A 16,969-nucleotide genomic window follows, 5' to 3' on the forward strand; every position below is an offset into this window, starting at 1 on the left:
ATCAAAATCTTACCCTCAGACATTGGATTATAGTCTTCTCCAGAAGCAGCTGAGCCATCTTTAGTATGAATTCTTACAATAGAAACTTTGGAAGTATCTCCAAGTCGCAAGACTGAGATCTTTAAAACTGCAATCTCTCCAGGTTGCTGCGGTTCTTGAATGTTGTATTTCACCTCAGAGAATTTAATCATTGGTTCTGCAAGACAACTGAAAAATGTCAACTTCTCCTTTCAATCAAGGCTAAACTTCAGTATAGCTTTTAAGAATAGGCTGAGACAGGAAAGAAGTCCTAACACACACACACACACAAACACACACACACACACACAAAAAAAAAATTGATTAATGACAAGGCAAGAACAATGCCACAGGGAAAGTCTGTACCAGAGGGTACACATGAAAAAAAAAAGATTTTAAGTAAGTATTAAGGATTTCCTAATAAGCCACTAAACAATAGAAAGTTGATAAACTTTTTTGATAGAGGCAGAGGCTATAATAGAAAGCCTCTTATCAGGCCTAAAGTATTTATAAATGTTAATTCTTTAGTGTGACCAATTTATATTCAGCTATAGTTCTCTCTCCACTTCAGTCTTTTTATTTACTACTTTATTTTATTCAGTGGTGGAGGAGGGGCTAATCATTTCTACATTTTGAAAGAGAGGGGTACAACTTGTACCCCATATTTCATAATATGTTACCTTCAAAAACTGCTCAAAACATGTCACTGCATTGTCATTTTTAATGTGACAAAAGAGAAATTATTGATTATATGTGATTAATGTTTTAGGTACTTTTAATTAATATACTTTTAATTATATTTAATCTACAGTATAAAAATGTCCAATTTAATGCTTTACCTGATACACATTAAAAATGTGATACTCATCTAGAAAATATAATAAAATAAAGGGTATTTTGTTTTAAACTATTTATTTTATTAGACAATGGGGTTTAGGATAATTTTGAAGGAAAACAGCCAACTTACTATTATCTAAAAAAAAGTTATTGACCATTTGACTTCTTTTCATGGCTTTAAATTTTAGAAGTATTGTCCTTCAATGCAGAGATTAGTGACATATAAACGAATTCTATTTTTTTTACATAATAGTTGTCCATTTTCACACCCCTTGAAGTAATAATCTAAAGGTCCCTCTACAGAAAGAATAGCAAATGGCTCATCAACCTACTGTCTTCTTCATCCTTAATTTTCATCAGCACTTCTTTTGGCTCCCCAATGGAAGCACCAAACAAAGAGGTACTTTTTGGAGTTCCAAGCACCAGTCTGAACTCTTCCTCCTCTTCATAGATAGCATCGTCTTCCAAAACCACAAAACAGGGTTTTTCTATCTCTCCTTTAGGAAGCAAAAAGCCAGAGTAGCTGTTATAATATATTTTGACTCTTGGTGATTTCACGGATGTGTCCATTTAGGTTTGTTTGTTTTACAGCACTTTGAAACCAGTTTTTCATTAACGTATTCCAACATGGTTTTTCAATCTTCCCTGAAAATTCCTGGTGATCCTGAGCCAAATACTAGACAAGTCCAATTGCTTAGCCTTCAAGACCAGCCAGTTCAACCAAGAACTGCCAACTGCTGAATCTACCATTTAACTTTAGAATCCATGTTAAAACCACCAATGTTATTAAATACTATCTTATATAACCACTGAATATTGGGATGTTTAAATAATCAATCTTGAGAAATTGATTTGTTTTGAGCTTCAGTTCCCTTCATGATAACCAATTCTCCAAGGCAATGAATTTTTGTCCAAAATATCCATAACAAAACTTATATTCCCCTCTAAAGTTCACAGGTCTAAAAATGATAAATTTAAGCAACAATAATAACTAAAGCAGGAAAACAAAAAAACATCCCCACTACACTCTGCTTGATCAGGCAGCTGTTCACAAGCCCCTCTGTTCAGACAAAGAGTTAAAAAATACCTGAGGTACACAAATCTTTTATAGTGTGGTTTCTATAACCATTGATTAATAAAAGACTCAATTGTTTCCATCATAGCAGTGGAAGCAAAATCAGTGGACAACATGAGAACCTAGGTTTCTAGCTTTATATTCCTTGAACTTTCAATTACAATTTGTATGTTTATATAGCATACATGAATGCAAACACCCCAACAGGTAAGGAGATCTTACCTGGTAGGAATGTTATTATTGAATCATCTGTGTTTGGTCTCTCCTCATAGTCCAACATAACCTGGGCAGAACCTTGGCGAGTGTAGCAGCGGACAGTAGACTTATGATTAACATCTCCACTTCGTAAGATTATAGCTTCCACCTGACCATCTTTTTCATTCACAATGTAGAGTGGTTCCTTAAATTGAACTTTGGGTACTGCAAAAGAAATATGAATTATTCTATTCCATAGTCATGTCCACCTCATTTAAGTTCACTCTGTATATTCACTTTTCACTAATGTACACATAATTAGCAGAACTGTCAAATTTATAATCAGGGTTGCTCAGTTAAGAACTTGTTATATCAAAACATTTGGGGTAACTTGTAAAGGTGACTCACTTATCTGAATATAAGTATTTGTCATAATGTATAAACATAACTAAACTATTGATTAGGTAATCAACATAGGTTCTGCCTATGTCATTTATAGATTATGATTTATGAATTAAGAGGTTAAAAAAATCCCACTGTATAGTATGATGTCAGAAACCAGTTGATGGAATTATTTTATATAAAGAATTTAAACAGAAGCCATAAAAATACAGATAGGCCTCAAATTACAACAATTCATTTAGTGATTGTTTGGAGTTGGAATGGCACTGAAAAAAGTGACTTTTGACGATTTTTCACTCTTACAACCATTGCAGCATCCCCATCATCAAGTGATCAAAATTCAGGTGCTTGGTAATTGACTCTTATTTATAACGGTTGCAAAGTCCTGGGATCATGTGATCACCTTTTGCAGCCTTCTAACAAGCAAAGTCAACAGGAAAGCCAGATTCACTTAACAACCATGTTGTTAACTTAACAACTGCAGTGATTCATTTAACAAGTGTGGCCAGAAAGATCATAAAATGGAGCAAAATTCACTTAACAACTGTCTCATTTAGCAACAGAAATTTTGAAGTTAATTGTGATTGTAAGTCGAGCACTACCTATACTTAAAATTTGATTTCTTGGAGAGCATTTTGTTAGAGCAGCATTCTCCGGCTTCCTTCCTTCAGGTATATTAACTTCCAAACTCCATATCATCAGTTGATATTAATCTTGTTTGCTAAAACTGATGGGAATTAGTTAAGGTTTTTAAGAGACCAGGTTGGAGACAATTGTATCAAAGGCTATTAGTAAGAAAGTTTGTTCTAATTTTGTCTTTAATTGACAGGAAAGCTATTTTCTTCATGTTTGAATAGTTGCCAATGAAAGCTGTAAGATATTTAGCAGTGCCATTTTCTATTCTACTCTAAAGGATGCTGTTAGAAGGCAAAGTTACAAATGTTTCAAAATTATTAAAAATGAAGGAAAATAATGGCAAAACGATATCACTAATTAACATCTTTTTTTTTTTTAAAGAAAATACAAACTCCCGATCTATAAGATCTGCATTAGGCATTCCAACCTTTTCTGGAAGTGAAGTGTAGCTTAGGATGGTTCTCCAGATTTATAATGAACTCCAGTATAGTCTATGTCCTATTACTATCTTGGTAGCTAGGTAAGTAGAAAGGAAAGAATGCTTTCTCTAAAATTCAGACTTCCTAGATATAATTTCCATTTTTTTCTAAAAAGTATACAAGTTCTATTTCCCAAATTCAGTTTTAGCACTGTCTTGTATGCACGTATGGATCTGTTATCTTCTAGTTTTACCAGAAAATATTTGGTAAACAGTCAATTTATAGAAAACAATCTGCAATGCTTACAATCAGTGATGGTATCATTTATGATAATAGTAGCTTTGCTTGGCTCTCCAAGCACTGCATTCATTGGCATCTGTAGAACAAGTTCAAACTTTTCTGGGCCTTCAAGAACGGGCTGTCCTAGATCATCCAAGATAATTGCACGAAAAGTCTGCATGTTTACCCCAGGAGCAAAATCCATGTTTTGGCTTATGCCAACATAATCAACTCCAGCTAAAAGAAGAAGAGAGGACATTTAATTATGTGTACACTAATGTTCATATGATCCAGATGTCAGGTTATACACATTTTAAAATGCTTTTTTCATGCATTTTGGACACCCAACCATAGGACAATTGAACTTTCTATCACTTTAGAGAACTGTTCTAGAATGTCAAAAGGAGATCAAATAAAAGGCTACAATAATCAAAATCACTTTTTGTCACAGGAAAACCATCACTGACATTGTCTTGTTTTCATCTCTACTTTGAGATTATGTCAGGAAATTTCTAAATTTAACTGACATACAGGAATTAGAATGAGCAGAGCACAGGATATTGAATTTTATTTCCTCACATTTGAAAGCATTTTTTTTCTTTGAGGATACTGCTATAGCATATAGCTGAATTAGATCATTTTGTGGTTCCAGAATGTGGCTGGGCCAACAAAATAAGAGGGAATCATTCTGTGCCTTATTCAAACAATCTCAGGGAATAAAATTACAGAATATTGGAGCAACAAATTCATTGAATGTTGGGGCTGCTGGAATTTTGCTTATATGGTACTTTTCTATCTACCTGTTAGTTTATGAACAATATATAGCTCATATATATGAAGCCCTTAATGTCAACATAGGACAAAATGTTTGGTGAGAAACTACTGAGTAGATATATTAGTATATATCTACTCAATAATTAGTATATAGTAGTAATACAGATGAAACAATTCACCTTCTGCAGATACTGGTTCAGTTTTCCTGGAACGCACAGTTACAGTGGCTGCTTTAGACAAGTCTGTTCCAGTTCTCCAAACACGAACTTCTACATAGCCAGCACTCTCAGCAACGTAATATTCAGTGCCACCAAAATAAAAAGCAGGTTCTAAGACATAAAACAAAGATAGAAAAGAAAATGGTAATCATTTTAAAAAAAAGAAAAGAAAAAAAGACCAGAGTTCTTGTATTTAGTCATCTGGACAATTAAAAAAAGGGGAAACAAAGGATAAATACTTTTGGAGATTTTAAAATGTTAACAATTGTCAGCTGGCATAAAATAGGGGATCTATCAATATTTTTGGTTTTATTTTTAATGTCCCCAATATTTCCTAGATCCTCACGCTGAATCAAGATCAGAGAAAATCATGGGGAACATGCAATAACATATGTAACCTTCACGCTCTTAGTAAATTTAATAGATTACTTTTATTTATATCGACTATAGTAACATAATACTGAAAATCTGATTGTACTCTCCTCCTCCTTATTTCCATGTGAACTAGGGACAACTATCTGGCAAAGGGTAGAAGGGATCGCCTGGAAGGATAAGAAGAACTGCTACCAAGGCAATAGTAGGTATTGTCCAATAAATTACCTGAGAAAATAACTTGGGCAAACCCCTCCCTAATTCACATGAAGATAAATTGAGGGAGTGAGAAGCACATTCAGCCTTGCAAGGTTCTGGACAATTCAGGTAGTCCTTGCTTATAGACTGCCTTATTTAGCCACAATTGAAAGTTACATAAAGAAATTTAAAAAAAACAACCCTAGCTTTGCATCCAATCCTTACATCTGCAGCATCCCACAGTTATGTTATCATGTGCTTCCTAACTGGCTTCCAAAAGCAGATTTAATGCTGAACACAGAAGTAAAGCCACAAATTGCAGTAAGATGACATCTCACTTAACAAAAGAACAAGAAGTTTTGTTGTAAGGACTTTGTGGCCATATGATTTTTCTGCTTAGCAACCACAGCACTTAATGACAGAGTTGCCTGTCCCATTTGCAGTTGCTAAGCAAGGACTGTCAGTAAAAATAGTACTGACCTTTATATCCCAAAGGTGCTTTTTCATGAGGCACCATCTAACTGGATGGTGGGGAATGGAAGGATTTATACTCCTTGCAAGCAGTTGGTCATCTGCATTATTTCAGAGAGTCATTGAGCCACCTGGAGGCTTATCTGTGTCATCAGGGTCACCTGAATAGTGCAAAAGGGTGTAGAGCCTTCTTGGAATTGCTGAAAGGACTGTGTTGTAGATTGGAGATAGATGATGTCGTATCCCTCCCCCTCTGTTGAGAGAAGACTGTTCAATTTTGACATAGATGGCTCTTTCACCCCTCTTTCAAACCAGTGATCTTCTTGGTCCAAAATGTGGACTTTGCTGTCTTTGAAAGAGTGGCCTTTCTCTTTTAAATGCAGATGGACTGCTACATTTTGTCCTGATTGATGTGTTCTCCTGTGTTGGGCAATGCATTTATGAAGTGGTTGTTTTGTTTCCCCAATGTACAGATCTGCACATGGCTCACTGCATTCTACATTATATTCCTTGCTGTCTGCAAGGGGTATAAATCCTTCCATTCCCCACAATCCAGTCAGAGCTGAAGAAGCTTCTTGGATGAGAAGTGAAACATCTTCAAAGAAAAACAAGAAAGTCCAGTTGCCTTGTGAAAAAAGTACCTTTGGGACAACCATGACTGGATGACTGAGAATCTCCATAGACATACTGGCATTTATAGTTTCTTAGTTTTGTCTACCTTGCAGGGTTAGCATTCCAGTTAGGGTAACAGACTGAAATATTTGTGCAAATTTTCCATATGTCCCAGACTTAATCTATCTTTCCCTTGTCATTAGTTAATGGTTCTCTCCTTTTTCCTTCAAACTGTCCTCCTTAATCTGAACAGATATTTATCCTACATACATTTACATACACATAGCTCTCTGCAATTAAGATCAATTTTCAAAAAATATAATGATGTAAATATGTCAGGTATAAATCAGACTTTGAACTCATTCTCAGATTATTTTGCCAAGTGCAACCTAAAACCCATTTTCTATAGTGGTATAACTGAAAATGCATCTAAAACATTAATCTGTGGAACTGAATAGTACAGTGTACTGTGGATAGTAAAGATCTCTTTTGTAGATTGGATATTGATAACAACAATGCAAAATAAAGCCAATCCCAAATAAAATTTATATATAATAATACTCTTACATTTTATTGTAAGGGATAAAATTGAAGGAAGAACCTGTAAATACCTCAAAGTAAAACTATAAACTCACATTTCCTCATATTAGTAATCAGTTTGTAAAATCTATATTAACTCATGAGCTTTAATCACAAAGGGAAGCAAAGGGAAACTTTTTGAATAGCATATATAGTTTAAATCAGATAATGTAATTGCAAATTAAAGACAAAGCAAAACATTAACTGTTTATTATATCTTAAATTCTGGTTCCTGTGACCATTGATGTTTAAGATTCTCATTTATCCCTCCCAAAGTCTGGGATGGCTATAATCTCAACATCTAATTGTGCACTAAACTCTTTTATTTCCTTATCTATTAACTATGTCATAAGTAAATAAAAATACTTTTATTGTTGAAAATACTAGCCTCCTCACAGTGAAATGTTCTGTGTAAACTACTCATTTAAAAGGCATTTCTGTTTTTTCAAAGAGGCCCTCAGAGAATTTGCTCAGGCAGGCTATCCCCAGTGGTCCCTCCACAATTGAGAAACACGTGTGCCAGGGCTGAAACCTGTTCTACCTGCCCTGCCACTTAAACATTCCTGTAGAAAACCATGGTAAGATTTCCACTTCCTTGTAAAATCACAAGTTGTTTGCATCTCCATCTTCAAAGCTCATTATCGTATAACTGGATCCTTTGTTGAGTTACACATGAGCAGGCAGCATGTTTCTGCATAACAGGAAAATAATACAAAACCCACAGCTTCCTAGAGTATGATCAAGGGCTAGTAACAAAACCCATATTGTTCACCCCTAGGAGGAATATGAAGATCAAAAGACTAGATTTTTTTGGTCTTCAGTACTTGATTATGCAGCTTTTTCTTTAATAGGAAACATGAGCAGTTTGCTGGTCATATAGGTCACCAGCTGTCATATTACTGTGCAGAGCAAACAAACCACTGATTACCTTCTAAAATTCTTAAAATTAAACCTTCCTATCAGTTCTGTATGCATTATTTAATATGAGACATACAATTTTCATGATGCAAAACAACAGAATTTGTAATATATGATAACTGACATTTTATCTAATAGAATCAAAATCTAATTCTTTTACCAGATTACAAAGTAGATGCTGGATTAAACAAACAGAAGCTTTAATCCCGAGTACCTCAACTCACCATCCTCTATGTGTGGTGAAACTACTCTCTCAAAATTCTAGTTGGAAATTCTGAAAGCAACAGTCTCATATGGAAAATGCCAAACTGGGGGATATGTGATCTTCACTTCCTCTTATACTTCGGACAGGTTTTATTTTTAAGGGTCTTTTATTTATTAAAATAAACCTATAACCATAACTTAAAAGAAAGAAATCAATAAATAAAATACAAAAATGACAGTGCATGGGTATTGTTGTCAGTTTTTAAACAATTCTGCATATCCATTTCTTGCTATTCACTAACATAATTTATTTAAGATAAGATAAAGATAACCTTTATTGTCATTTTTTTTACTGTGGGCACAATGGCACACATCAAAAATGAAATTTAGTTGCCTGCTCTCAAAGTGAAACACATACATGACACACACCTAAACATACTATATGCGACATATGTATTTCTTTATAGAATGACAGTCAATTAGTCCAAGAAAGTCAAGCTCTCTCAACATTTCTAAATATGGAATGTCCTGTTATCAGAGTATTCTACATGTTGCCCAAAACAATGTCCTTCAAAATGATTTACATAAGATGATTTAAATAATCGTCCCTTTGCTATATCATCTGGCTCATTCTTTGCCTCCTTGATTCCCCCTGTTGTCTTAACTTCAGTTTTTATAATTACAACCTTACAGAAATGAAATAATGAATTTCCCTTCCAAATGGCCACATCAAGACACATACAGACACCCTACGGAATAGCCAACATTCTAAACATGTGCTCAGCTGCAAATATGGTGATGCCTGACAGGGATGTCTCATTTACTTTATAGAATGAAATTAAGGTCTCCAAAGCTTCCCTTCTGCCTTTCTATGGGTTGTGGAAATGAGAGTGTCCTTTCTGACATTAGTAAATGAAGCTTGGCTGCAACAGCACCATACTCCAAAGTATCTCTCTGGGACCAATTAGCTGGATCTTAACTTAAATGTGCACTGTCCAAAAGTATTAGTACTGATACATCTGAATGAAAACTAATAAACAAAGCTACATTCACTTTTCCAGTGTGCAGATTTCCCCTCTCTCCATCCATTGCCTGCTCTATTTTCTTATAGATATACATACATCATTCTTAGCTCTGATCCATTATATTTTAGCAGCAGTTTTAATCATTCCTGGAACTGATCTTGTAAATCTTTCACAAATTCAATATGGTAGGCTAACTCTGCTCATTGCCAGCAGTATGATCCCGACTGTCTCCATGTTGACTCAACCTTCCATCCTTCTGAGGTTGGTAAAATAAGGACTCAGATTGTTGGGAGCTATATGCTGACTCTGTAAACCATTTAGAGAGAGCTGTAAAGCACTATGAAGCAGTTTATAAGTCTGAACACTATAATAGGGATTTTTTTAAAAAAATATCTTCCAATGGCCTAACTCAAGAATTCTCTTTCCAGAAATGATGAGTGTAACGAAGTTCTCAAACTGAGCTTCACTTCTGCTAACTAAATGGGCTCAGTCTATAATTTTCTTAGCTATTAGGTAGAAATGGTTGACCATGCCTTTTTCTAGAATGTTTTCAACTTCTCAGTTTACTGAAAATACTTGCGGGTATTCCCCAATTATCTCCCACTGAAGTAGTAATGAGACCCAACTCTGCTTAACATCTGAAACCAAAGAAGACCAGAAAGATCTGCTACCTGCAGGAATTCTCCACCTTCCCCTAAATATTTAGGTATGCAGTAGCTTAGGAAATGTGCTCCTAAAACACAATGCTATAAACTTTTATGAGAAGTTTCTCTCTGAATGCCACAACCAGCAACTGATCCTCTGAACTACTTTACTTAAAAATGAAATACAGTTCTGTGAGCACTCAGACAGGCAGGTTTCCTGACGCCAAATCAAGTTGTGATAAGAAGCACACCAGGAACTCTGATTGTTGGGCCCATTAATGCCATTAGGCTTGAGACAAGTACACAGCATGGAAGAGGGTTCATCTTTTGTTGCCAAATGGAGAGGGTTTTTTTTTTTCAGGAAGCATCCTCCTCTTCTGGCCTTTAAAATCTGGGAAAGAAAATAGCTCTCTGATTTTTACAGTTGCTTAATTCTCTCTTTATCCTCCTTTCCTGTTAGCAAGAAAAGGACAAAATAAGAGGGGTGCCATGCAAGTGAAAAGTGTAATGTACTTTATGTTCATTCTGTTTAATAAAGAAGCTATTATGGCATGACCAACTCTACTCTCTTGGGCTGCCTTTTTTCCAGTCTTTACCATCCTCCACTGAAGAAATTCATTCATGTTTTCCTTTCCATTTAAACCCCCCCACACACAACTTCTGCCCTGAATTCTTAAAGCTTTTTCATGTATTGTTAGGTCTGATAGCCTCGTCACATTTATTATTAAACAAGTCAAATGTTTCATTTACATGAGAATTGCTAAGTATCCGAAGGGTATCGATGCAGTTATTCATAATTATGGGCAAAATCAGAGGCTGGTAATAAGCCAGTGATAGATATTACATATAAAATGCTTTCATTCTTTAAGGAAAATGAGGTGATAAAATGTAGAGGAAAGATGCTACTATTATTGCTGCTACTACTACTACTACTAGAATTTGTTTTCTACTGCATAATCATGTAAGCAATCCATCTTCTAAAATATTAAAATATCAATATGTATTATTTTTAAATTTATACTGAATATACATACATTAAAAGGAATAAGTTAGAAATAGAGTTTGTACAATGAAACAATTGAAATAAGTTAAATAGAAATCAATGGGTTTTATTTCCAAGTATAAGTGCTTAGCATAAATAGATGTAAGTATATATCTGAGCAGACATCTATATGCTTGTAGTAAAGTTAGTTGCTATTAGTTTCCCTTTAAATTTAATTGATCAAATGATGACTGAAGTTTTACTTCAAAGACATTTAAATATAACAAGCCTCCAAGAATCTAATATAGCATCTCTGCCGACAACTTTGGGTGACAAACATCTTATATCAAAATCGGTTCTGAACCAAATCATGTTTGAGTCACACTGTTGGAAGAACTGTTTTACTGAATGAGTCAAAATATTCTTGTTCAATAGTGTGTGTTGCCCTTAGTCCAGATCAAATTCATTTTGCTTTTAAGTAATAATTTGAGAGTTAGTTCTGTCTATTCAACTTTTCAGAAAACAGAATATTTCTTTCAATTTAAACCCATCTAAAAATTGAAAGCAATGAATACAACAATCATATTAGACACCAAACAAAAACTAAATATTCAAATAAATTAAAAACCCACCTAAATAACCCATCTCATCTAAAAGTGAAACAAAATGTCCAGAATAGAACAAATAATATGACTTATGATTGAAAACATGATTCTGTAATCCAAGATGTACATATGCATATATACATATATATATATATATATATATATACACACATACAGTATATGGATAGATAGATGATAGATAGATAAGCTAGACAGACAGATAGATAATGTGTAGATAAATACAAGAAGTGACTAACATGTGTACAAGACTTCATAAAGCGAGGGAATAAGTACTCAGGGACCAAAACTTGAATAAATGCACTGAATATTATAAACCTTGAAAAGATCTGTATTCTTTCTACTCACGATCATTTATATCAGCTAAAATGACGACTTTAGTAGTTGGAAATGCAGCTCCAATTTTTCCACCCAGAGGCATACTTAATGTGACATTAAATATTTCATCTTCCTCATAAAGTGAATCATCAATAATTATGACCCGGCATATTTTCTCCTTCTCATCCTTATGAAAGCGAATTAGGCTGGTATGGTCATCAGGACGAGATATGTAGTCAGAATATGACAAGAGTGTAGAAGGAATTGTGCCGGTGGCAGTCCCTTAAAGAAAAATAAAATAAATGTCAGTGAATATATATTTACAGTATTTCTTTTTGTGTATGTACAGTACATTATATCTGCAATATTTGCACTGTAATTTTGTTACATTTATAGTTATATAACTACAGCATATAGCATACAGTGTTCAAATGTTTATGGTTCTATCAGTGGCTTTACATCAAGCAAATTATAACCAGAATCATAACAACCTAACACAGACGTGTCAAACTCGCGACGTCATGTGATGTCGCGCAATGTATCGGGATGGTTTTGCCATTGCCAGCAATGGGGTGGGCGTGGCTTCCAGATGACGCATCCGGCCCACAGGCCAGCAGTTTGACACCCCTGACCTAACATCTCTGTGCCACTTAACGAGTATAAGTCAATTTTCTTTGTCCCCAAATGTTTTCCTGAAAAAAATGTGTCTTCAGAAACCCAACAGGGAGGGGTAGGGTTAGGACACTCCAGATTATCAGGAGGTAAGCTGCTTTAAAGAGGGATCCATCACTGTTATCTGTGTGTGCATGTGTATGTATGTATGTGTAATATACATTACAGATAGCAGAAAGCAGCATGTGACATAAGTTCTTTTTTTTCCAGTTTCCAGGCTGAAAACAATACAGTAGTGTGATGCTCAAAGTCCAATTTCTGAAGTCCTACTTTTCCCAATTATCTCCAAGTTACTTTTAGAAGAAAATTAGACATCCTGAGACTTGTTGGGTGATTGTTTCAGAGATATTTCTTATCTAAACAGAGGAACACAAGAACCATGGGCAGGAAAGAAAGAAAGAAAGAAAGAAAGAAAGGAAGGAAGGAAGGAAGGAAGGAAGGAAGGAAGGAAGGAAGGAAGGAAGGAAGGAAGGAAGAAAGAAAGGAAGGAAGGAAGGAAGGAAGGAAGGAAGGAAGGGAGAGAGAAAAAAAAGAGAAAGAAAGAAAGAAAAAGAAAGAGAAAGAGAAAGAGAGAAAGAAAAAGAGAAAAAGAGAGAAAGAAAGAAAGAAAGAAAGAAAGAAAGAAAGAAAGAAAGAAAGAAAGGGAACAACTTTCAAATTCTTGCCAGAAAGTGGATTTCCTTATGGCAAGTTGGCAGTGAGCATTAGAAACCTTCCTCCCTTCCCTTCCCTTCCCTTCCCTTCCCTTCCCTTCCCTTCCCTTCCCTTCTCTTCCTTATAATATAAAGTATTAGAAGCATTTCACTTTTTTTCCTCATTTCATATGAGAAACAATTATAATTAGGAGGTTTTCACTAAGTTAATTATATCCCTGTTTAAATATGTGATATGTGGGAAAGAGCTTGGGAGACTAGGCTAGACGATGTTGCTAATGGAACTCTCAGATAAGAGATAGCCTGGCCTGCTCCTGGAGAATGGGTGGAGCAAGAGGCTGAGGAAAGACCCTCCCTGGTTTCCCAGTCTGTACAGGAGGTGGGAAAATTCTGTCATTGTGATCTTACAATAAAGTAGAATTAGCTAATATGTTGTGATTACTATCTAGTTTACCCTATGAGGCTAACAAAATAGTTACATATTATATTTTATTAACAACTTATTTCATCAGGATCATTTTTCATACACAGGCTTTATATATGACTTTTTAAAAGTTATTTTTTTAAAATGTTTCTATATTACAGTATTTGTGGATCAATTCCACTAAATCAGATATAATAGATTTTGTAAGAGAATTTTTAAATAGCAACATCTGTTTGATATTTTATGCATGTGTAAAATCCCATTTTAGGCTTGTATAATCTTAAATTGCCATTTAATGGACATTTGCCTCTGGTGACAGCCCTTTTTACTATGAGTCCATTAAATTAAGGTTTTATTCTGGGTATATGCCATAGACTGTAAGCTTAGGATTTCTGTAGGTGAGGAACAAAGACTCAAGTGAACAAACAATATTGTCAAAAACAATTTGCATTAGCTAGAATTGCAACTAACCAGAATGAGCATTTCAAGTTCAAATATAATGATAAACAGCTATATTATGAGTAAAAGCAGAATATTTCAATCTCATCTTCTTGTAGTGTGAGATTCAATATTTGTTGTACAGTAGTTATTTCATTAGAAGTATTGTTTCTTAATTGGCACAAAGAGAGGTTGGATATATCAACCAATGGAAGAGTTTATATCCCCTTCTTTCAAGCAATATTACAAATAAGAACAGCACCATTCATACATGCACATAAATCAGTAAAAGCTGTGATGCACAGTTGAGTATTTAGAGATATACTATTTATCAATAGAAGACTTATTTTTTATTTCATTTAGAAAATATACTTTCAAACTAAGCCTGTACAAGTATATTAACCTGTAAAAATATAGTACAATTTATTCCCCACCAAATTCTATGTTTGGTCCAGGTGGTCTGGGCTGTTCTGCTAGTTTGGACTTTTAAACTCCATATTTAGAGTTCCACATATTAAGCATTCCTTTTATCTATAGATAGACTGTATATAAGTGTTCTAAACCAAGCTTCATTATAACATAAATGTTTGGAAGAAAAAGAAATCATGTACAATTAGTCAGGCATTGGAGCAATCAAAGTGGCTAATATACAAAATACAGATTTATTTCCTCATGAGAACTAAGCTAATATGACCTGTACAATGCATTATTTGTGCAAGAAAGCAATAATACATGCTCAAAAAATGGCTTTTAAGAAAAAAATAAAAGTACACAATAAGCACATTGTAATTACTTAGCTCTTATCTTTGTATAATTAATACAAATAATTAAGCAGATATTGCTATATATACAACCTCAACTATACCTATTCTCAGATCAGATATGGGGGGGGGATTTATATGTTATATTTGGGGAGTATACAAAGTTTGGCAAGAAATGATAGGAATGTAAAGAAGAACTGTTATCTTGAAAAAGGGCAAATATACAAAGGAAGGAATTTATTTGAAGCAGTGGGTTGTGTTTTCAATTAAAACAGAATTTAGATTACTTTGGCTAAAAAACAAAGATACTAAGAGTCTACTTCAAAAAAAAGAGTTTACTTCAAACTTTGCTTCTTTGAGAGGTAGTATGGGTTACTCCCTAACACTTGCAGTTTGGAAGAGTCACTGTCTTCCCTGTTACTTTATCTAGAAGTAACATGACTAAGATGAATAGGACGGGTCCCAACAAGGTGAAAAAGAATGAAGAAATAAAAATAAGCAGAATCCCTCTCTCCAGTCACAGTTCCAATCCTTACTGCCCTGTACAACTGTACAGCTGTAAGTACAGGTAGTCCTCAACTTACAACAGTTCATTTAATGACCATTCAAAGTTACAATGGCACTGGAAAAAGTGACTTATGACCATTTTTCACACTTACAGCCATTGCAGCATCCCCATGGTCATGTGATCAAAATTCAGAAGCTTGGCAACTGACATATTTATGGTAGTTCTAATGTCCCAGGGTCATGTGATCCCCTTTTGCAACCTTCTGACAAGCAAAGTCAATGGGGAAGACAGATTCACTTAACTACTAGGTTGCTGACTTAATAACTCCAGTGATTCACTTAACAAATGTGGTAAGAAAGGTTGTAAAATGGGGCAAAACTCAATTAACAAATGTTTTACTTGGCAACAGAAATTTTAGGCTCAGTTGTGTCATAAATTGAGGACTACTAAGCATTTAACATAAACAGCACATAACAAGGGCTGAATTATGCTCTCCCTTCTCCACAGCATTCCACATTCATAGAATAAAAAGATGTTTACATGCTGAGCCCTGTAAGTACAACATGGAAGAGTCTATTCCCGTGGTGGCGAACCTATGGCACGCGTGCCATAGATGGCACGCAGAGCCTTCTCTGTGGGCACGCGCGCCATCGCCCCAGTCCTGGGCCTTTACCTGGGTTTTATAAAACTTTTTTGCTTTAGGCCTCCGCTACCGTGTGCAAAAAAAAAAGGTTCAATCAATCAATCAATTTTAACTTCTTGTGGGAAAAAAAAGATCTCGCAAAGTTGGAATTGATTTATTGAACTTTTTAGTCCCACCCAGTGTGCTGTTACCACTGCAGCCACGCCCACCCAATGGGCCACGCCCACCCAATGGGCCATGCTCACCCGGCACCCGACAATACACAAGTGGGTTTTGGGTTGCAGTTTGGGTACTCGGTCTCTAAAAGGTTCGCCACCACTGGTTTATTCTATATAGAAGCTGGTCTAATGTAAATTAAAACGTTCATTTTTCTTGCCTCCACAAACTGTTCTGAATGTTTAGGAGTCAATATTACTTTTCAAGTTTAAAAACTCTCTATATACATGCAGTCCTTCAAGTGTTTATTTTAAAGTTTTACTGCATTAAATGAGACTAACTCTCAATGAACTGAGCATAAAATTACAAGTCCTGAAATTAATTAATGAGCTTACACCACGTTATTCTATCACAGGTCTATTTCTAGTTAGGCCACCTAGTAAGGCTCAATATAAAAGCCTCTAACTAAAAGAAACTAATCTTTTTTAAAGTGGCTATGAACCTGTTTTAATACTTTCATCTCCCTATTACAACCTGCAGCTGTGCTGACATACCTAACATCTGAGACCAACAGCTGTCATGCTTCACAAACACAACTTGACTAGCTGTCTAACCCATGGGGTTATAAATCTTGCAGCATATGCACCAGGCAGAAATTCATCCTGCCTTATAAGGAAATAAAGTAATAGGGAAAAATGATCTTGCATACATTTTCCACCAGTTCTCCCATTAAAGTATGACTAAGCTGGACAAGAAAAATACAGAGGTATTGTATTTATATTAGCATATCCAACATATTTTTAGTATCCATTCATCATTTCTACATGTTACTTGGCAGTTTGCTTCTAAAATCAATTTACAAATCATTTAACAAATACACCTGCCACCTTCTGTTGTGCAAGTTTAATAAAAAAA

At 34.9% G+C, this 16,969-nt stretch overlaps 1 protein-coding gene across 1 annotated transcript in view; it reads right to left on the reverse strand.

Annotated features, from left to right (window-relative positions):
- LOC107292172 (FRAS1-related extracellular matrix protein 2-like) overlaps positions 1 to 12,081 on the reverse strand; it is a gene marked incomplete at its 5' end in the record, with an annotated part of 30,856 nt that extends 18,775 nt beyond the window's left edge. The window contains 6 exons of the mRNA XM_015821236.1: positions 14 to 196; positions 1,188 to 1,352; positions 2,153 to 2,350; positions 3,889 to 4,098; positions 4,815 to 4,964; positions 11,830 to 12,081. Of these exons, the coding sequence (XP_015676722.1) occupies positions 14 to 196; positions 1,188 to 1,352; positions 2,153 to 2,350; positions 3,889 to 4,098; positions 4,815 to 4,964; positions 11,830 to 12,081 (1,158 nt within the window). The remainder of the gene's footprint in view (positions 1 to 13; positions 197 to 1,187; positions 1,353 to 2,152; positions 2,351 to 3,888; positions 4,099 to 4,814; positions 4,965 to 11,829) is intronic.
- Between the last annotated feature and the right edge of the window lie 4,888 nt (positions 12,082 to 16,969).

The sequence above is a fragment of the Protobothrops mucrosquamatus genome, unplaced genomic scaffold (genome assembly GCF_001527695.2).
Source record: "Protobothrops mucrosquamatus isolate PMUCROS unplaced genomic scaffold, P.Mucros_1.0 scaffold1283, whole genome shotgun sequence".
NCBI classification, from domain to species: domain Eukaryota; kingdom Metazoa; phylum Chordata; class Lepidosauria; order Squamata; family Viperidae; genus Protobothrops; species Protobothrops mucrosquamatus.